Source organism: Labrus mixtus, chromosome 9 (genome assembly GCF_963584025.1).
Source record: "Labrus mixtus chromosome 9, fLabMix1.1, whole genome shotgun sequence".
In the NCBI taxonomy this organism is placed as follows: Eukaryota; Metazoa; Chordata; class Actinopteri; order Labriformes; family Labridae; genus Labrus; species Labrus mixtus.
Genome location: NC_083620.1, coordinates 22,326,413 through 22,349,845, shown reverse-complemented (window position 1 = coordinate 22,349,845; position 23,433 = coordinate 22,326,413). Strand labels below are relative to the sequence as shown.

Genomic DNA, 23,433 nt, shown 5'->3' with positions numbered 1-23,433 from the left:
AGAGTGGACGCAAAAGGCCAGGGCCCAAGATCATCCGCTGCCACACCGTGATTATCGGCAGGACGCGATCGGAGAAAAGCCAAACAGGTTCTGAGGTCCAAACGGTGGCACTAGAAGTCACGTTGCAGTGCCCCAGGAAAGTCAGGTGGCTCTGTATCTCGGATGGAATGGATGATTGGTAAATGTGTGTTGAAAACTGGCACAGCTGAGTGTCCTGTCCTTATCAGGAAAGTGAAATATTCCGAGAAAGAAAAAAAAAAAAAAAAGAAAGAAGCTATATCCCATCGGGTCACTGAGGGACTTTTTTATCCCATCCATCAGTTTGGAGCCAATTGACTAAATGGAGCTGAGGCACCAATGACAGATTAGAATCTGACACCAGCGCCAGAGACAGCGAGAGAGTGGGGCGAGGGGGGCTCTGGAAGGAAGAATAGAAGTGTCACCCTGGAGCCCTACAGCAGCAGCACTACGGTCATACAATACGGGGCCTCACTGAGTCAGATGTCAGCTATTTCAAACTTTACCCACAGCAACCGACTACTGTTTGAATTTTCAATAGATCCTCTCCACTTTCCTCATTTTACACATGACGTCCCCCTGTCTGTCTTTCATCCACCTCTTTGCCTGTATATTGTTACACGGAGATCCTTTTGTGCTCCTGCCACACCCTGTTCGGGAAAGGTCAAACGGGCACAAAGAAGAGGTGAGAGAGTATCTGTTCTATTCATCCCCCTGTGACGCTGCCCTTCTCCTTATGAACCCTAATTAGACTATTGTAGTATGTTTACACACACTCCAAACGAGGATGATTATGTTCACCGCACATGTAGTGACGCCTGAGGTGTGTAAACATCGCCCTCAAAAGTAATAGGATGCAACAGATGTTTAAAGAAGTCAAACGAAAACATCTTTCAGATACGACCTGCATGCTTTCAGTTTTGTTAAGGGGGTTTGTTTGTTGCTTTTCTCTTCAAGTCCTTTGTCATTAGTGCTTCATTACTGCAATAACAGAGTAAATCCTTCCATTTGTAACATGAGACCTTGCATGCTGAATATCTGCGGCTCAGAAGTGAACAGCCAGCATTACAAAAAGGTCACGATAACAGAGGGTACCACAGCGTGATAATGAGCAGCAACTCACTCATACTGACTCTATTTTAGGCGACACGACAAGGAGAAACTAATTTTCCCCCAATTGTCGCTTTAATGATCAGATTAGCTGCCACGGCAACCAAGGTCAATTAGATGACAATTGCATGCCATCATGTATCTCCTGTTTGCATGTGTCAGTGAGTAATGGCAGGGCTGTGACTTTCCGCAGTCAGCAACAACAAGGCCGCACTGCATCTGAGTCACATAGCACGCAGCAGATCATTATCAGTGTTTGGGTCGACTGCTTAGCTCACCAGCTCTTCTTGCGTGTCTTGCTCCAGGCTCAGCAGCATGCTACAACTGTGATAATATTTCAGATCCCCCCTCCCCCTCCTCCTCCCCCTCCCCCCTCCACTCTTTTCCCATTTCTTCTCTTTTCCGCAGGTATTGGATATTAACTATGCCTCCATTATCTGATGTTTTTCCTCTATCAGTTCTTATTGGAGACACAATGGGGGAAAGATAGAGGAAGAAATAGAAAAACAGGGGAGAGGAAAAGAAGAGATAGCTTGTAGGAATTGGAAGATTTATCAGATAAAAGGATGACACTGAACCGGTAAAGCAAAATGTTATTTCCCGTATCGTGACCAGAACCAGTCTGTCTTCCTATGGCAACCTGAGCTTTGCTTCTCAACACTTCAACAAAGTGTGTTAAAGACACAGTCAATGCCAAGGAATAAAAAAGTGTAATTTCCATTTCCTTACAACACAAATGCCACAGTACCTCCTCCTGTCAATTTCAATATTCAGAACCAAATTTGTTATTTTTAATGTGCCAATATACAAATAAACTGAATACATTTTACATTGTTAATAACAGAAAGTCTTAAGATTTTTACAGTATGTTACAGACGTTTCACTGGTCTTGCCTTGCTGTCACTTCACCAAGAGGACACAGCTAGATGTCTGCTCTCTGCTACAAGCTGAACAAAACCCATCAATATGTGACCAATTGGATGTCTGACTGCTTGGAGTAAACGGTGGAGACAGGGGGGGGGGGGAAACAGGCCATCACAAGGTCCGTGCAGGCTCACCTTAAGTGGACTGTGTGCCCCTTGAGCACATTTTTCAAACTTTGCCAAAATGCTTGCAGAAAAATCCCTGAAGTTCCAGTCTCCCAACCCCCTTAATCCTCCCTAACTCCATCGTCTCGGATCGAGGGGCATGATAGAAGGTTTCAAGTGAGGGCTTAACCCGGGTTTAATAACCAGAGCATGTCCACAGAGCAGAACACCTCGTCATATGACCAAACACGCACGCACCGACCTCCCAGACACATAAACACACACACACACACACACACACACACACACACACACACAGCCTCTCGGGCCACAGGAGAGGCTCAAACCTAGAGAAGATTACACCACACAACAAGAGTAATGCGCAGGTCTCTGCAGAAGAAGCAGAGATTAGAGTCAGCAGCATACATTCATCTGGTTGTCACAAGCGCTGACACACCAAGAGCTTTTATCACATGTGGAGCAGAGCCAGAGGGACAGGTCAAACAAATATGGAAACATGTTGATAAAAGATGCACATAAGAAACACACACTTACTGCACTCTTAAACATGCACCCACAGTAAAGATGTTTTTCAAGAGGGCAGGATGTTAAAGTACTCTGCTATCAGTGGTCTTCCTGAGTGATAGTACAGGACCACTGGACTCAAGAGCCCCAATACAGTATCTTATCTGCCCTAGACTAGCACTTCATGACGTTAATATCATGCTCCACCATCCTGCCGGGACCCTGCACCCACCCACCCTACCAGTGATCCTGTTCTGTACTATAGCCAGAGGCCAGGATTACATAGAGATGAATAAGCAGTCACTGTGGCGACCAGAAAAAAGAAAAAAAAAAAAAAGGTCTGACGCACAAGAGTTTGGGGAAGCATCCAGAGACACTCAGACAGAAAGCTGTGCAGTAGGTCTTCTTTTTGAAAGACATCAAGAGATATCTGGATATCATCATCGCACATACAAAGAGGGATCGAAAAAAAAAAAAAAAAAAAAAATTGCTTAAAGTGGACCCCATAAATCAGCATCCCCAGACTTTTTAAAGGGTCATTCCTGTATTTTTAAATATGGGCACAAATTGGGGTCTGAATGACTTAAATGTAAGACACATTTTGGGATTTCCAAAAAAAAGCTTTATACTGAGGATCTTTGATGGACTTGTTTGCCCTCAACGGATACATTTGCACCCATTACAGCCTGTTTCATGGCTGCTGGCAGGAGTAATCTACTGGAGATATTCCAAATCTGTTTGCAATCATCTGTCAGCCGAACCCCAAAAGAAGCTAGGAATATACCTATACACACACACACCTTTCCCTACAAAAAGACACAATGACAGGAGATGTGGAGTCAGTGTGAAACATCTGTGTTAAGCAAATCTAATGCATTTCATTCCCTATTTTTCAGATCAAACCGACATATCTAAAGGGCCTAACTCAAGCTATGCCTTCCGAGGAATTATTTAATGTGGCCAATAAAAAAGCCCAAAGCTCAGTTTATATTGTTTGATGGTGCAATTTCCTCCTAAATTCAACCCGTGACAATCTGATTATGCAGACGATAAGATACAGAGTGGGAATCACGAGGAATCATATGCGATTGCATGCTTGATATGCTAATTTGGATTTTCTGAGTCTATAAATCTCAAATAGAGCGCTGCATTGTCTCATCCTCTTTTTCCTGTGAGAAGAAAAGAGACAGACGGAGGGATGAAGGGGATTCTGTTGTACTTTTGGATGCCGTGCCTCCCCTGTCTTCCCCGGCTCAGTGGGCTGTCAGAGACGGGCGGAGCATAAAGTGATTGATGGGAATTTGGGCGAGCTCCTTTTCACCTGCCCCTTTAGCTCATGTAGAGACTGTCATACAAAACTCTGCAAGACATTGTTCACTAAACCAGTGTAGACACAATGACAGATTGATGGAGTTTAATACAAACACATACAGACACAGGAAGTCTTGCCTCACCCAATCTGGTTCTATCAAACGACTTCATTCTTATATAATCCAATCCATTCATACTACAGTCTCTCACTCTGCAGGATGTGAGATTCTCTTTAGGCTCGGAGCCAGTGTTCGCTGTAAAACAACAAAAAGCAGCTAACTCTGTCAGAAAACCAGAAAACCTGCCCGGCTCGACGGCGTTGGCTCTTATCCTCTTCTACATCACACTCTCTTTTTTTTTTTTTTTTTTTTCCTGTGGTGAGCATATTCAGTGCTTGGCCTCACATCTAGCCAGCAGTGTTAGTTTTGGTGGGGGCGGGGTGTGTGCGTGGGCGGATATATGCGTGTGTTTGTGGAAAACATGCTCCAAAACTCCCCAAATCAGTGTGACATTTGACACATTTTTACATGAGTGAAAGAGACAAGAGCATCTTCTTGCTTTTCACTCCAGGCTGCTGTCACGGCAGCAAGTGACGTCTGAGCTCTGGGTCATTAATGTCAGCCAACATCAGTCTGAATGTTTCTTGCACATATTTAGTCAACATGGTCAAAGTTTTAAGGTATGCATTCAGGTCACTATCAACCAAACATGCCAAAAGAGGCACCACTCGTTTTGTCTTTTAAAGCCTGTATAGTGTCCTATCCTAGCATCTCCATCATTTCCACTTAAAATGGCATTTAGGTATCGACCGAACATAGCAAATACATTCTTCTGGTTTAATTACATGGATTGCATTGATTTATGCAAACACCTTGAAGGGCTAAATATCCGCAGACCACACGCAACATGAATGATAAAAAATGCCTTCCGCATTTATGGATTAATAGCAGGCTAATTGGAATGCATGTGTTGATCATTTCTACCCTGCAGAGGTTTTTTACAAAGCCTGAGCTGACAGTAATGTGCTGTGTTCGGGGATAATTACACAGTGGCCAGTTGTTTCCCCATGTGCAGTAACTTCAAGATTAACAGCATGGGAGTGGAATAGCCTTGAACAACAGCACACATGCAGCAGCTATGCAGGGCGAGATAACAAGTTAAGACATTATTTGTTAAATGAGAAAACATCAATTTGTTTTATTGTTTTCGGCCAAGAGTTAGTATGCAAAACTTTTTATCGAAACAAAGTTTACTTGCGAGAGTTCAGCTTTGACAGCAGCACGCACACAAAATCACACGAAACACACGCACACAACTGGGTTTAGAGATTGGAGAATGACTCTGTCTGCATTCCAGCATAAAACAGATCGGAGTGGAGGCCAAGGAGAGTCTGTGGTGTGGAGCCCACGCCTCGGCTGCCTGTTGACTCATGAAGCAGACCCTGGCTGTGCCGTTTGCACCAATTTGCTGTGAACCTCCCTGAGACAAATAACTGCCACAGAGCTGTAACACACTCTGCCTCCAGTCGCCTGGCAGCTTGCCAGCACACTCTCCGCTGCTGCTGCTGCTGCTGCTGCTGGGGTGGGCTGTCCTGATTTCTTCTCCGTCTGCTGTTTGTCTTGTATTCTTTGTTACTGCTTTGCTACCTCAGTCACTCCATCATCCATCTTTTCCTTTTATTGTTGTGTAATTGAATTCATATTGGTGTGCATTAGTCTCTAAATCATTTTCAATAAACGTCAACCCCTTTCCAACTCCCCTGTAAAGCACTTTGAACTACAATTGAACTTTTGAAAGTTTGATATTTTTTTGTGCTTACTTTACAGAATATTTCTTATTTGGGACTCTTCCATACATCTGAGCAGGAAAAGGAGGTTACAAAAGGCCACATGCTCCTGCCAAGTGACAAAAACACACAGCAAAGAGTGAGACTGAAACTTCCACTCTCATGATGAGTAAATGAAAGCAAACACCATGACAAATAAATAATTACTGTGCCACCAGGTAGAAGAAGAAGCTGTTTCACTCAGAGGGCTTGTTCCATTTCAGTGGGTAGCAGTGGAGCAACGAGGAGTTAAGCAGTTATGAAAGAAATATGAGATGGAGCAAACTCGATGTGTCAAAAGGAGGCGTCGTGCTGAAGCAGAAAACATAAAGACCCTGAATCTTTGAGCGCAAACAGATGTACGACAAGGGGTTTTCTGAAAGAGAGACAAGCGAGCCATCCTATCAGTGGGAGGTTCAGGCGAGTGCATGCCGGCCAACTGTCTCCACGCTCTGCAGATGACCCTCCTGCATGGCCCCAAAAGTCTGTCAGGTTGAACCCTGCTTCCTTCAACACATCAGAAGCCTCCACCTTCCCCCACCAATCAAGAGAGTCGGCCAGGCCAGCTGGCTGCACGTGTTGAAATGGATTTCAACAGGAACATCGAGATCAATGCGATTCTGAGATAAACTTGGCAGAATAGAGTTATGTGCAATGGACCAAATTCAAGTAAACATCCCTTTGCTTCTGTTGTTAGTAGCTGTAAAAAGTAAACTATGCCTCTGGAGTGTGTGTATGTGTGTGTGTGTGTCAACATAAGACTTACAGCCAGCCCGATGCGGTCAGCACTGTGCAGGCAGCCAGGCCGCTAGACAGCCGGCCCTGAGGTTATCGCCTGCTGAAGTGGAGCAGTGTGCCGTCCATTACCTCACTTTACTATCTCTGCATCCAGGGGAAAGGACACAAGCTATTCATAGAGACACTCAGAGCCACGAAGAACACTGGGTATAAAAAAACAAATCAGTGACAGAGCGCCGAATATACAGCAAGGAGTTCTGCTACATAATGATGAAGAAATTGTCTGCGATTTTTAAAATGATTTTTTTCATGTTTTTCACTCTAGTGGAGCCACAACTTGCATTTAATTCTTCGCAGGTCATGGAGAGTTTGGGATACTTTTTTTGTAACAATGTAGGTCAAATTTCAATGTGGCTGGCCTTACCCTGAGTTCTTTATCAGCCTTATGGACAAAGGAAGCTCTTTATTTGACGTCCACACATCCCTAACACACACAAAAAAAAGCAATAACCTAATAGGAAAAGAATCCCGTCTTAAGCTTGTTTGAATACACAAGTCAAACAGGATTCACGGTTAATGCATTAGCGCAGGCTTTGGGTTAAGAGGCTGTGATAGAGAGATTGCGGGCAGTACTGTACATGTGGTTAATGATAAGCCAAACAAACTGGGTTAGCTCTCCTAGTCTGACAAAACAGGACTTGTTGAAACTTGGATTACATGAACAATTGCTGGTGAGTAAGAGCCAGGCTCTTAGAATAACATAGAAAAGAAATTGTGTTTTTAGCTTTTAGAGTAAAAAGGTTAGAAGGGGGAGAGCAAGGCAAAGTAAACACAATTAAAACCAAGACTTCCTTCTTTGGAGTTTCATTGGAAATAAAGAGGCTGGTAGTTTCTTCAACTTACACTGAGACTGAGTAAAGCATCCCCTCTTCAAGTGTTGAACTTTGAAAAGTTAAAATATGAGCCCCTTTTATGACAACATGGAACCAAAAAGCTCTCAAACTTTCTTTTATGCTCCTCTGAGTATAAGGTATATGGTTTGTGGGGTCTTCACCCAGGAGCTTAAGTAAATCTTTGGCGAGAAATTTCAGTCTGCCTCGGACTTTTTTCTTTTTCTACGGCATTTCTTCTCCGTCAGGGTTCCTTCCAGGTTGCTCCGACAACATAATTATATGGAGTTAAGCATGAGCTGCAGAGAGGGGAGTGAGAGACACCAACAGAGCGAGAAGGAGAGAGACTGCTGGAGCACAGTGGCTTGTCATTATGGGTCTGTTTGAACCTTGTACAGAATAAGCAGCCTAAATTGAGACTGAGCCAACGGTTCTCTGCACTCTGCTCCTCAAAAGTCCCGCCAAGTGTTTGGTTTTTCTACTTGAGAAACCCACCTCAGAAATAAACACTGCATATCATCGACTACTATGGAAAATATTTTTAGCGTTTTGACCTTTGGAAACATTTGAGTTTCTTTGTATTTTTCTTATAATCATATTTCATGTGATTTATTTTCCCTCTAGGTAGTTTGAGTAATTATGTATGATTTGGGCTGCATTTTTATTTCCATGTTGACAAGCTTGGCTAACTTCAGATGAAACAGGATTTATGAGGTCAGGACTAATGTTGATTGTACCAGATTTGGCAGTTCAATACAAAGCTTTTGCTGACCCTTCTCTACTTTTGGTTTCCCATCTATCAGCCTACTAAAGTCTAATTTTGTGTATGCAAGATGCACATTTAGAGGATTTTTCCAAAAACACCTGTTGTCAACCAAATTGTCTCTTGCCCTGTCTTACTGTTGAAAGTCACATTCCCATCATTTTTAACTCATTTGTCAATTCAATTCAAAAAACTTTATTTGTCCCCGGGGGGCAATTCAACTGGATTTATTTATTATTATATTATTTATTAATTTAACTGGATGAATGATATTAGTCAGCTAGATGAAGTTAACAGCAATTAGGCTTTATGGATCCTGAACCTCAGACAAGTGACAGATTGACCATATCTTAATGAAATAATGTTTAATTACTTAATTTTGTCTTTTTTTCCAGTTTGTTTTGATGATGAAGAGACTTCTTCAGATTATTCAGCAACTGAAAACAAAACCTCTTATCTAATGGCAGCGCATAGAAGACCCCCTTTTGAGACTCCTATTGTAAATGTTATATCCTGACAATATGTTTCTCCTGCATTGCTGTGTACAATACTAAAGAGTAGTTTTTTGATTGGAAAAATGTCAGTAGACCCTGAGTCTTCTTAACTAATAATTCAATCTTTAAGTTTTCAAGTGCAGTCCTACACAAAACAATAACCGGGCCTAATAAATAAACAAATATTGGAAGCAGCATTCCCAGAGGAACACCTTAATTCACCTCTGTACTCCACTACTATCCAAAATCACCTACTCTCCTAAAAAGCACCTAATACCCAAAAACACAAGCCTTACAAGGCCGGGAGCCAATGCCCAACTCCACAACCCCCCACACTCCACATTGACTCACTTGCACACATTCAAACACACACAATTCTCTCTTTCCCCATCTTGATTAGATTACAGTGAGCGGCTTGGTGACAGCCTCTGGGCATGCGAGAAGAGCGGTTGATATCTGAGCTCTCGTCCTCAGCCTTCACTCTCAGCCGGTCAAGAGAGCAAGAAGATAATAGCCTAATTCTAAAGAGCTGACCTCACTAACTACAGCAGCCTTGAAAGAATCATGGGAACAAATTTGTCAACGCAGGTCACTACTAACTGTAGGACTGAGACTATTTCTGCTCCCTATATTGCATAAGTACTGCCAGCAGAAGAAACACGTTGCTAATGTCTCCAAAACGGCTTGCTGACCCTCAAGATGATTAAATCCACTCAACATCAAAGTAGACTGCTGTTGCATAAGTGTAACATCCGGTGAAAGGAATTCTGTGAGAGTACAATGAAACGTACAAGAAAGCTCTTCATTAAAAGATGACTAAACTCAGATGCAATGATTGCATTCCTTTCGAAATAAAACCTCATATCTATCTCTCTGACAAAAAGCAGAAACAGGACCACAACAGAAAAGGCTTTGTTCCCATTGTGGCTCCTGACCACCTACCAAGGGCCCTTTAGAGGAGCGCTCACCCTGGAATGATCAGACCACTTCTCCCCCAAAGGCTCTGCAGGCCTACGGAGAGCGCTGGGCCAAACACATCCTGCCCATCTCCTAAGAGATTATCCAACTCAATGAACACATTCAGCAACAAACACTGAAGGAAACTGGAGCTGCTATTCAGCTGCATCTTAACCCAAAGTCTTTCATTCACACCCACACTGGAAGCGAAGAAGAAATAGGAAGACATGTTGCACTTACTGGCTACTTCCAGCGAGGCGTTGTGACTCACTGCCTCTCCCAGGTAGTTTCGGGCAACACAAACGTAGGAACCTTCATCCGGTTTGCTCCGTCGTCCATGGACAATGCGTAGAAAGAAGAGCGAGCCACTGGGCAGCAGCATGCGCTGAGATCGGGGATTGTCCCTGTCCGTTTCCACCCGCTCTCCATCCTTGTACCACTCCACTGTCGGGGTCGGCCGCCCCTCTGCTTTACAGTTAAGGGTAGCTGGTTCCCCTTTGGAGACAATCAGGTCAGAGGGGTGCTCCACAATCCGGGGTGGGGTGTCTTCTTGGCGCAGACGGGATCCTGTAAAGAAAATATAAAAGTTGAAGCTTACATCTGCAAGAGTTTTTACACCAATTTATATTGACTTTACATTACAGGTATTTCCAGATTTCTCTTAATGGATACCCCCATTGTTTAGACATCTATATCTCACTCTGAATGTGTAATAAACCTACGGTATGAGGCATCTTTGAGGGGTCACCATACAGGGTTAGTATTCCAATACTTTTGAGTAACACCTACAGTGTTTTTCCTGCCTTAATTATTGACTGTAAGGTGAACATGTCAACCCATTATGCAGTTTGGTGCATTTGGCCATCTCCAGGGTCGCAGAAGTCAACTTCTTAGGCTGAGTAACACACTATATAGACCTATGAATATTAATGTTCCAAATACATCTCGACTCCTACACAAATTATACAGAAATGTGTACGTAACAGCAACATACTATCAATTTAAAATAGGACCGCTGTTTTGAAGGAACACTGACAGGCACTTTTCATGAAAGCCAGCTCCATTAAATTGTCAGTCTGAGAGCAAAGTCACCCTTTTACAGTATCAGTTTGTTTACTAAAGCTTGTCACAGTTCAGCAATGTGACTCTTCCAATTATCGGATCAAAGAGCAGAAAAAAAGAAAAGAGGTCAACAGTAAACAAGAATAAGACACACCTTGGAGGTAGAGGGAAATGAAGAGATAAAAGATAAGATAAAGACACACTGCATAGCTAAGCAACAAAGAAGGGGCAGGAGCAGAGATTACACTTTTGAAGGGAAGACAGAACAGCTAAAAGCAGTGCCAACAGCGCTGCAAATGGGGTTAACACTCCAGTGCTATTTCAGGCCATTACAATTGCTCTCTCCGACCAGTCAGCTGTAGCTATCATCCTGCTTTACATGCAAATTAGCTTCCTGTTGTTAATTCCTGAAGGGTGGGACTTGATGGTTGTGAACACATTGTGCTACTACACACAATTGTGTATGAGTGTGAGTGTCTATGTGAGGGAGAGAGGTTTTTTTTTTTTCCGCTACTCCCCGTATCTCCCAGCATAAGGCCTTTGGAGCCCATTCAGCGCCAATTAAACAGAGTCTGGTCTAATTGGAGGCACAGGCCCGCAATTAATTTACCCAGCATCCCGTGAACTTGCCACACTGCCTCGTTTCTGTGCCCTCCGCCCTTCCCCCACCCAAGACACCCTACAAATCTGGTGCTGCTGAGGAGGCACCTTCTTGTGTTCGCCATATCTTTTAAAGTCAGCATAATCAGTGACAGCTCTGTGGAAAGATTAATCACTTCAATGCAAATGTGTAGTGTGCCCAGTGAAGTATAATTAATCCAGTAGCCAAATGAAGGACAACATGATCAGGAGTCCTTTACAGCGAGTCCTAAACTTAGATCTATGGCGGAGAAGATTTTTTATCTCTGCCGGGGATATGGTTTCATGTTTATAAGCTACAAATATGGGAACTGAAACTATTGTTGAGAAACTGCAATTATAGAAAAAAATGAAATAAACACAATGTAGACTACTTCTGTCTATGTTAGCGTTCCCCTACTTCCTAGCTAACGATACCGTTAGCTAAAAATGAAGCAGAAGTTTCTGTATTATGCAAACAATCTCAAATGTTAGCTTTTATCCATTTCTTAGCTAACAGTACACTTAGCTAACATATGAGCTAAAAGGTGTTTGAATGATAGTGTTAGCTTTTGTTGGGCTGTACTGTAGCTAACAGTTGTTTTAGCTTAAAATATTTGCTATTGTCCCTCTGGATTTTAACTTCACATTGTCTTTTCAGAAGCTTCCTTTTTACAACTTTTAACCCAGAACACAACGCAGCACTTGAACTTCTCACCATGAGCTCAACATCAGAGGAAAAATACAGCCGTGTGATTCTGGTCAATAGATAAAGAGCTGCTTTTTACACGCTTATACATATTTTTCTCATCCCCACAAGCTTAAAATAAATAAATGAGATTCAGTTGCACAAACCACTATAACTTTTCTGCCAATGGATTCACAACTTACTTTTTAGAGGAATAACTCTAAATTAGATGATAATTATTTATCTTGTGGAACGTCAACAAACAAGACAAAGTTGTACAAAAAGCCCCGCTTTTCTGAAACAGTTTTTGTTCTATTTGTCTTTCTATTGACACTGTTAAAACTAGGCCTATATCTGTAGAGATTACAACATTTCTGAGAGAGTAACAGAAACAGATGGAGAGATAGCTGCATATGGTTCAGCATGAATGCATCAGGCTGCTATCCGACGCTGAATACTATTTATAAAAAATACATTTCTGTACTTCCTCACGTTTGGAGCTGCCTGAACCACGACCGAGCTAATTAACCCTCATTTGCAATCTGTTCCCATTACTAGTTTTTGAACCTGCAGACCATATGCTAACAAGGTCCAGCCCTTTGATTGGGCACCATACTGGAGCTAACACCCCTCACTATGCTAACACACACAGGCCCATTACCACCTCACCAACTGCACCACCACCGCCAACGCCCTTCACCAGATCAGGCAGGCTAATATGTTTTATTAAAGAGGACTTTGAAGCGCTCCGCCGCTATCTGCTCTGCCCGTCCCCTTCCTGATTTAGATGGCTCCTCTCTAATTTGAAATGGTCTGAAGTTTGGGGTTTTCTGGAGGAACCATTAACTATTTAGATGTGGCCCGCTGTGAGAAGAGCTGTGCAGTGTTTGATCAGCGGCTGTTTGCCGTAGATGATTACTGCAGGATTAATATGCAGACTAGGAATACAATATAGGTTACAGTATCATATTACATAGAAGCTTGTAAATAAATATTCCGCAGTTCTTGGAGAAATCTAAGAAGTGTTTGTGTGTGATTCCTGGGAGGGTGTGCGTGTTTTTGAGCAGTGAGTGCGTGCAAGCATGTATCAGTTACACAATGCTATTATGCTTGCCTTGTCCCTGATTAAATTCATTGTGTGCTACAGGTATGTGTGTGTGAGATAATAGGCTCGTGTGTGTGTGTGTGTGTATGTGTGCTGTGCTGATCTCCACAGACACTTTTAATGACCCTTGTTATTTCAGCTCCATTACCCATCACCATGGGAAAAAAATCAGAGGCAGCGCTGAGGATTATTCTCCCATGCCCCTCTCTCTACAGGTGCATGATTTTTAGAAAATAGCCAACAAGCTCACTGTACTCCTTCTCTGCCTCAAAGAAAACTCAGAAGGCAAAAGCGAAGGAAAAAACAAGAAAAAAGCAGAGTGAACACCTCGCTTCTGAACCCAACTGTACATGTTTTCTTTCTCGCTTCACTTTGAGTCTTCTAACCCTTCCTTTATTTCAAAGAGTTGCCCTTCCTTCTCCTCTGCTGCTTTCAACCGCCCTCTCTCCTACTTTCTATCCCCCTCTTCCCCCCTCCTCCTCCGCTCGCAGACAGAAAATGTGAGATGAGCTAATGCAATACACAGCCGCACCAAAGGGAAGCTGGGACTTCTACTGCTAGGATCTGATCGATTGGTGCCTGAGGCGAGATTCTCCTTCTCCCTTAACCCTCTCGCTTGCTGGAGCGCTCGGTGCGTTTCTCTTTTTCTCAATTACTTGCACACACACACACAGAGTTAAATTCAGCTAGAGGGAGCATTTGCTTGCAGTGGAGGTAATTAAAAAAAAAAACAATTCTCTGACTTTTCTCTCAGTGCTATGAGCAATCATAGTAATGAACAACAAACCCACGAGAGTCCAGAAGCAACAATAAGAACAGACATTTAACAGCTCCAGATCCAACCATGTAGCCACCACAAGGGTCCAGACCCAGACACTGACCCCTTACATGCACAGTGTCTGTAAGCATCCAAGGATTCATCAAGACCTCCGGGGTTTTTTGCCCACTCTATCAATGATGTGTGGGGCTCTTTCCCCCACACATCATTGATAGACAGGGCATAATCACATGATTTGTGATGGTTCTGAAGAATCCAAGGTCATCCATCTGGCCATTAGAGCATATACATTGATTGTATATTAACATTTTGGCAACCAGCTTCATATCGATTCATCTGTGTCTTGGGGCTACACTTGATTTTCACCATGCAACACGAGTGGATGAAATGTAAATCTATATTCCGAGAGATAAGCCTACATTTCTCAATATTGTTATAAAACCTAATCGGCATAAGAAGCAGACTGCTAAAAATCATTAAAATACATTTTAATATTATGTGACCTATTGAAGGGGGCACTCGTTTCTTCTTCTTTTTAAGTAAAGTACAAACTTTGAAAGTTAATTAGCTCCAGGGTCCCATCCATCCGTGGCTCTGTATAACTTAAGATGACCAAGAATAATTATATCTTTAAGTTAACAGTTTCATTCGATTTTTCACCAGTGCACTGTTTGTGAGAGCAGACATGGTGGAAGAACATTAATGCACAATAACTGCAAGGACAGAGAGGAGGGAGGAAGGATGGTGACATAACATAAATAAAAAAGAGATGTTACTTCGGATTATGTTCTCATACTTTCTAAAAATGTAGAACAATGAAAATATAATTCATTAAGCATATGCCAAGCAAGGCTGGACCTGTTCAGATGAGTCAAACTTTTATCACTTCGAGCAATGACAACAGCAACAACAACAAGACAATGCATCAAATCTTCTATTTGGAGGGAGCAATGTTTTGACTGAAATCAAAAAAGAAGACCCTGGTATTAAGAAGTAGAGTGTGGGCAGCCTCTGGATGAAAAACAAACCCAACAGGGTCATCTCTATCTGAGCCAGGGTCATTCTTTAAACAGTGCACGTTTGCACTTTGCAATCAAGAGCTGGTGTCACACCCATGGGCTACATCATGTGTGCTGCATTTTTATCACTAATCACAGGAAAGCAGACCCGAAGACAGACATTAAAAAAAACACCTAGAAGACATTCAGGCCCAATGACTCCTCTGACTTTAAAATAAATTAAAAGTGCTTTGATCTCTTACAGCTCTTTTTAATGGCTCCTGACTTGACAGACGAGTAGGCAGAAAAGGAGTCATGGCAGCTGCCCTTTACCCCTGAGAATTCACCAGGGGAGAGGGACTGTAAGGCCAATTTAGATACAACATAGAGAACAACTCCACAATGCTGGGTCATTCAGTCCAATGGAACAAAGATCCCGGCCTCGGGTTGCATGCGATTATATGAGCAATCTAGCAGTGAGATTTTATTTCCCTCGTAAAGATCAAGGTCGCAGAATCTCATAAAGACAGATGCTAAAATCGAGAGGTGTTGCAGGACCCTGAGCCATATCATCTCACCCCATATCAGATGTCCAGCTGAGCAACCGCACAGACGTGGAATATTGGTCTGCGATAAGGAAGGCTGAGCACAGTAGGGCACTCCCTATCTTCAGTGCCATTAATCTGCGATTAGGGGACTTAAGAGGGATTTATGGCAGAGATAAGAGCAGAGGGCGTGTCCCTCGAGGCTGGTGACACGCCTTCACGGGACAGTGCAGGCCTGTGAACGACTGAAGGGTAAGAAAAGGCACCCTTTTCTGTTGAATTAGAGACGATAACAGCGAGAGAGGGCAGAGATAAGACGGAGAGACGGAAACAGAGAGAAAAGGCGAGGCAGCGTACTCCTGCTGATCAGATGACATTAACAGGAAAGTGAAACTGAATCTTTTAGCGTTTCCACATCAGGATCCCACCCTGGAATGCACTGCTTGAATGACTCTGCCAGTTGCATCAGATCGGACCTGTTTTTAATGTTACACAAGGCTATCGCTTACACTCCTGAGAGGCAGGATTAGAGCCCTGTGTGTTTGTGTGTGAGAGTGTGTATGGGGACCCAGAGGTGGGGTTTTGCAGGGGGGGGGGGGGGGGGGGGGTTGATGGATATCTTTATAGCCTCTTTCTTTTCTCATCTCTTTGTCTCCGTTTAGCAAACACAACGGGTTAAGGTTACCTCGCTGATACTACTGCAGCACTTGAGAAGATAGATCAGTTTCCAAAAAATAGTACCAGCGTCCAAATCTGTGCTTTTTTTTAATCACAGCACGCATGAAACTGACTACCTGAGAGTTTATACACAACACTGCAACCCAACACTGCACTATTTCATTGTTTAGCTTTACTTGTTTCTAAACAAACTCAATAAAGTCTGGATTCATCAAGATCACAAAGCTTCTGTTGATAGTTGAGTGAAATATGGCTTCTGCAGACTGCAGTGTAAACATGACACAAAGAACCTTTGTTTTTATTCAGGCAGAGACACTGAACAAGGTCAGGATGTAATCAGAACAAAGCTGTGGTAACTATGACTCTAAAAGGCTTCCAACACAACTAGTTTGATAAATTGTTATTTCATTTCAACAATCAGAAATGATCCTATAGGGCTGTCTGGTACATTGTATCAGTAGTGATAATGCAATGTGCACGTGTGTAATGATCACATTGCAGGATGCGAGGTGACAAATAAGGTAAATTAACTCAAACATATTTTGCAAGATTTTTTTTCTGCCAGCTACAAATAAGAAAACTCAAACTTATCAGTACACCCATTAACAATAAAACATACTTAATTTCTTGTTAATGCAATAAACAGGGAAAGTGTTCTTGTAAAATTTAGTTATAAACCTCAAAATCTGCACCACTTTCATCTTGATATGTTTTTAAGATCCATCAGCATCATACTGTGATATGCTTCGGCTTTCTTCTTACATTCTGTGGCTTAAAGGAGATCTGCTGATGACACCATTCAAAAGCACTTTCTGCCTCCCTTGCTTGGGACATGGGTTTCAAGCTCAAGGCCTGAGGCATAATCATTTTTTTCTCATCAGGATGGGATCCAACAAAGACCTCCTAGGCCTGGAGCAGCAGCCCTGACTCCTGGTTGTGTCAGCCAGGGAACACATCCCTATTTCTCCCCTGGCAATGGAAGCCGATCGGAGTAAGCCAGCGCCAGCAGAAGAGTGCTCCTCTGGGAGGCTGGGGTCCATCCTGCTCTGAGGCGCCCATCTGGAGCTACAACAATAAGAACAGTATTCCCACTGCTGCTCCAGGCCTGACACATTTTCACAACACCAGGCATGATGGGTAATATAATAAAGGACTGCTGATGCTCAAGAAACACCTTCTAAGGTTTTTTGTGTGTTTTTAGACACTTTTGTTGCATTCAAATTAAGAATGGGATCTCCATAGAAGAATGAGGTATTTTCCAATGCAAAGAAGGCTTTATTCTCACAATGTACGTATATATCCATTTCACATTAACTGTCAGCAGCATAACAAAAGGATGTAACTATGGAGAGACATGACAAGAGGAAAATATACTATACATAATGAATTGTCAACAGAAACCCAGGGGACACAATTGTGTACGAGTTATAGCTCCTCCTGATGCCAAGCTGCTCCAGCGAGTGTCATTAGACACAAATACATGCTGTCAAACTCTGCAAGAAGGCCATGAGGGCAGAACTCATTCCTGCAGGATAAAAACACAGCTCCTATGCTTTATTATATCCATTCACAGAGACGAGGAGGGAATCTGTAGTGGAAAAGACTGGAATGCTTGTTAGGAGAGCTGCCTGTCAAGCCGGCTCTGGAGACCGTGCAGGCAGATGGGCTGAACAGAGCATGGATGGACACAAGAAAAGAGCCAGTCTGTCTATGTGTGTGTGAATCAGTCTGTCTAGCATTTATCTATCATTCTGGTCACAGTGTGCATGTCTGTTTTTTGACTTTGAGTAGACTCTCAGGCTCCTCAGGTTGACCCTGAATATTCACAGCGGTGACCTAAGAAGAAAACCCGGCCAGAAAGAGCTCCAGTACCGTTGTTGTCAAGGATGTCATTTCTTCAGCAGAGTGGATCCCCCTAATTAATATGAGCCATGCTTGGACCCTCTATTAGGAAGCTTTATTTTCTGTATGCAGCACAGGCAAGGCTTGGAGAGTGCAAGTGGGCAATTACTTCTTGTTTTGTTTTCTAGCTGTTTTTAATGAGGTCTGACCAGTGCAATCGCAGAGATACATCAAAGCAGCGTTCAACAAACAGCATGGGAGAAGCGGGGGTAATTGAATATGCTGCTGCATTTATTTCCCAACAGGGGGATATTTTTTTAACATGAGCTGCTAGACATGGAATCCTTCATAGGTTGATAAACTATATTTCAGCCAATTTGCTGAGCATTTTGAGAAACAAACATATGAAAAAAGCAAGGATTGTGAAGACGATTTTTAGCAGAATGGTATGGCTCTACTTCACACGTATTATGCAATGATTACAGGATTAGTGCAAACAGAACACAGGGTGATAGAATTCAAAGTGTTCTGTCTTCTCGGTTTTGCATCAATAACAATACAGCGCAATGGTCGGCTCCCATCAAGGTCACTCTCTCAACCAGCTCCAATGGTTCTGTTCCTGTAACAGTCCATGAGGGGACTGGGTAGGTTGCAGGGGGAGGGGCTGATGAGCAGGGAGGAGGAAGTAGGACCAGCACGCTCAGCTGGCACCGCACAGCCACAGGGAGTATGGCATTTAGGCTGGATGCCAAGAAAAAGAGCAGCTCTGTAGAGAAGCCAAAGTGAATGGAGGCAGGCACGGCCAAAAAGCACCTAATGCTTTTTAAATGTTATTTAGCTGATGGCAGCGGCTGATACGGGCTTGCTGCTGGATCAGTGTTGAATTACAGCCCCAGAGAGCGGAGCTGGTGACCTTATGTAGGCTATTCTAAATGTCCGGCCAAACACATTCTAAAGCAAATCTCAGACAGCTGGCTGTTGAAAGAGAATTTCAGTTACAGCATTCAGACCAGGGCACAGCTGTAATGCCATGAGTGCAGAAACTTGGCACATTTCCCTGTGGTACCCTTTAGGTTAAAAGGGTAAGCATGGAGCACATAGCATCGGCCTGTCAATGTGTGAAATCTTGTGCATGTGCATGCATACATGTGAGCGTGGTTCATGCAGTGTAGCTGTGGGTAGAAGGTATTATTAAAGTGAAACGTGGCTCCCAGAGGCACAGAGTAGGTTAAGACTCAGTGGAGCCAGTTTCTCATGTGGCAGGATCCCAGAGACAGCAGTACGGGCCTGCTGAGCGGGGCATGGCCCGAGTCCAGCCAAATGGAACACAAATCGCCCCAAACTGTTCAAACCTGGCTTGGAAAAACAAAAGTGGGATGTAAGGCATGCCATGTGATGCACAGTAAATATTTGGTCAAAATTAATGAAGGGGCCAAGTGTGCCAAGAAGCCTTTTTCTCGAAGTCCACAGAGGGGAGACTGTGCCCAGTCTGGCATTGAAATTAAATTTCCTTCTGCAGACAACTGCTCACTGGTCTGTCGGCTTGCCAGCATCCACTTACCACGTCTCCTTAAAAACACATACCAACTGTCCAGGTACACAGTGTTTCCAACCCAAGACCGTTTGCTTTTCATGCTCTACCCCAAAACGACTTTATCATAATGAATCCCAGTTGCTGTTTCCCATATGTCAGTTTTTGACATTTGACGGCAGATATACTGTCAGACTTCTGAATAAAAGGAAGAGCTGTTTTCCTGCCGAGCTGGAGACGGAGGGGGAAGCAGATCAGCGGAAGACAGCTGTGATGACACATGCAAGAAACTAAATATCCCTATCACCAACGGAGTTTAGGAGGCTGAAATAGGCACACTGAGGATCTGTCTTCTCCACAGACACTGCATGATATTGATTTTCCAAAGTTCTTTTTTAAGGCCTCTGGAAACACAGCTTGAAAAAGTAAAAATGCATTTTTGATGACAAAGTTCAGAGTCTTAATGCTTCCAGTTTAGACCACTTCTCAAGACTTTGTTGGCATGGCCTATCCAGTTTTGAATGACATCTGTTTGGCTCAGCACGCAGTAATATGCATGTGATAAATGTAGTAGTGCAGCTCTTAACAGAATCATTGACTCTCCTGAGTGGGAATCAGACGTGAAAGCAACAGCTCTTTCAACACAGAATGTATCATTTTAATGGGTCACTAAATGGTAAGTTACAGAATGCTTTTAAACTAAATACAGAAATAAGCATAAACATTCAACACTGGCAGAGCTTGCTCTTAAAGAAATGAATGCAATGCTTCACAAGAGCTCTGTAGTTTTAGCTTGAGCAACAGTAAAATCCCCCCCACTAAAACTCAACATGTGCCACTGAAGAACTCCCGAAAATGACAATTAACAGTTCTGGCTCATATTCAACATTTGTTGCCAGTAACACTTAGCCAATGGTCGAAGCTAACACTGGGAAATTATAGTTGCTTTTCCCTCTGATTGGCTAATTGTGTTAATTCAAGTGGAAACATTTTGTTTGGTTTTAAACTAATTTCTGATCATTTAAGATCCTCTCGTTTTGTGAATAAACTCCTCATTACAAAGTGAGCAGGCTGTTGTGGGTTTGGGTTTCCAAACGCTGTAAAAACTGATCAGCAGAGACGCAGTCAAGAAAGATTTTATAGGTTTTTGAATCCATAATGGATACTTTATAAGTATCTGGCAAAAAGGTTCAGTCTTCCCTGTTATATGAGAAGAGACAAATATTTCATGGCTATAAGGCTAACGTGTGCCGTGAATGTCTGAATCAAAAGAGAAAAAAAAGAGATGTAAGCTCTGCTCAATCAAAGGGGAAATGGGAAAGAAGACACTCCCCAGAAGGAGGAAGGCAAATATACTCTTCATGATGTCGAAAGTGGACCCATCATAATCATTAAAGCATTGAGCAAAGGTTGCGACAGAAGTGAAAAGTGTGCTCTGATTAGAGGACATAATGAGACGGGATAAACACCGCCTGTCAACACTGAATGTTGGAAAGAATCACAACCATCAAGTAGGACAGCATTTATGACCGAGCACCTCCACACGATGTTACACTGGCTTCTGAGCCAAAATAATATGTAGCCAAGTGCATGTAGAGAAACAGAGGTGAGGCTCTAAACCTAAAGCACACGTTTTATAGTTTGAACTATAAAGCTTCCGATTAAGAGTTGGTGACAGACGTGCAGCCAAAGGCAACAAAAAGAAAGAAAAAGCATTCCATAGCCTGAAGAACCTGTCTCTCACCCGGTGACGACGATTGTTATTCAATTAAAGCTTTCATTGTATGAGCAGTGAGACAGGATGTGGGAGGCAGAGAGAGTGACTGTAGATTGTAAAGTGGAAGGAGAATGAATGGTGAGAGGTATGATTGATAAACAGCTCTTTCAAAACAGAAGAAAATACTTTAAAATCATTTTGAATTGGTGAAACTCCTGCAGCTTTAAGTGGAAGTCAAAAGTACGGTTCCTGCTCGAGAGCAGCTTTGCAAAGTCGATATGCACAACAGGGGAGAGAGTGTTGGGGATTTTGTTCATTTCAAAAGTGACATAAGATTGAAGTAAAACGTGCAGAAAGTAGGAAGTCAGGATTAGACTTAATCTCCACACAGTGTGCAGCTTTGTATTTACATGTCAGAAATGTGAGCTCGTATTCGAATCCTCCTCGCCATGGTTACAGCTGAATGGCGGGTGCAGCTCTGAAAGCAGTCCTAATGGTGAATTTCAAGGTCACCTTCTCATTAATTATGTTTTCCAGCACTCTCTCCTACTTTTATCACCCCCCCCCCTCTTTGTGTGACAGAATTAGCCCCCAGGATCTCACAAGTTGCTGATGCAGCTCGAGGTGACAGTGGCTTCTGAACGTGAATCTCCAAATGCACTAATTGCACTGTCCTGTCTAGATAAAAAAAAAAAAAACACATGCTTCATTACTAAAAATAAGCATGGAATAATGTTTGATTGTGCAGGAGAACCTTGTCTACAGAGGGAATCTTAAAGCTAAGAGGGGGAGGAACCAAAGACATTAATCAACTAATTAGCAGTCTCTCTTTTAACTGCTAATTCAATCTATTCCTCTCAGCCTCTTTAATGGTATTCTCCCCTGTCAGTTATAACCAAAAGAGAGGTTTAGCATTTCAAAAGTGTATCCAGGCCTTGCAGTGTGAGGCTAATAGAATGGTCACAGAGGCCAGGAGGAGGCCTGAGCTCAGGGAGCGAGGAAGAAAAGAAGGATACTGGGGGGAAAAGGCTGTCCTCAATGCCACCTCTCCGTCTCCTCCAGTGGAGAAAATGAATGGGAGGGGAGGTCTGAGCCTTTTTAAAATGCGTAAGGCAGAACTCCCCACGGCGGGCATAGCATTGCTTGTCCACCGCAGCTAGCTGCAAGGCCCATGGGCAAAACCTTCTGGGAGTTCCTGAGTGTGCAGATTTAGATACATGAGGGGATGTGGGATGTGCTTCACCCAACCAAACCCTCAAAGCCACAGGAGATCATTTATTCACTCAGCACTTTTAAAAAAGAAACCTCACCTTTCCCCAGATGTCCACCTTTAAAAGAAAAGGTGTCCTTGCCTCACAGTTATTCCACCACCACCACCACTACCACCAACATCACCCTGATCAGCACTTTCCCCCGCCATGAGGGACCAGAGAGAGAATATGCAATGTGAGCACACAGAGCCAGATCAAGGGTACTCCCTGAGCTGGCGTATCATGGTATGTTTGACTGCTCTGTCCTCCCTCCTCTCCCCTCCCTTCCACACCCCGGGGTAGCCTTTGTGAAGCCGCTGCACCCCCCCCCCCCCCTCTTCCTCTACTATACTCCTCACGCACCCTCAGCCCTTCATGAAGCATTCCCTTCCCCTCCTCCACGCCTTACAATCGCCCAGTTAAGGCGACACAATGCAGCCTCCCCATCCCCACAGGCTTTTTTTTTTTTCTACTTTATTGAAGAAAAGGCTCTGCGCTGACCAGCCACAAAAAAAGGCAAGTCTTAAAAAATTGGGACAAAACAAAAAGAGACAAAAAAGCAGGGGGATGGGTAAGAGGATGAAGAGATTCCTTAAGCCTCCTTTTGCCACCCTGCACATACACAAACACCCCCCCCCCCCCCCCCTCTTTTCTGTCTCCCCGTCTTGCTCACATCTATATTAGCGGAGTCATGAGGAAGCTAATCCAGGCAGAAGTTTGATCAAGTTAACATGCATTAAAAAATACGGAATCAAAAATGAGGATTAGGATTATGTAATTTTGCTCGTGCATTACTGTCTACTATTTTTTCATAACTGGAGGCAAAGCTTGGGAGATGGTTAGCTTGGTGGTTAGAGTGTGCGCCAAATACAGAGCGGCAGCAGCAAAAAATGCCCCCCAAAAAACTGGTTTTAAAATGTATAAAAACAGAGAGGAAGGTTGTGTGAAATCCAAGTGTGCTG

At 43.2% G+C, this 23,433-nt stretch overlaps 1 protein-coding gene across 6 annotated transcripts in view; it reads right to left on the bottom strand.

Annotated features, from left to right (window-relative positions):
* Positions 1-23,433, bottom strand: part of robo1 (roundabout, axon guidance receptor, homolog 1 (Drosophila)) — a 226,610-nt gene that overhangs the window by 101,321 nt on the left and 101,856 nt on the right. For all 6 annotated transcript variants that reach the window (XM_061046938.1, XM_061046934.1, XM_061046936.1 and 3 more), the window contains one exon: positions 9,900-10,226. In XM_061046938.1, coding sequence (XP_060902921.1) covers positions 9,900-10,226 — 327 coding nt within the window. The remainder of the gene's footprint in view (positions 1-9,899; positions 10,227-23,433) is intronic.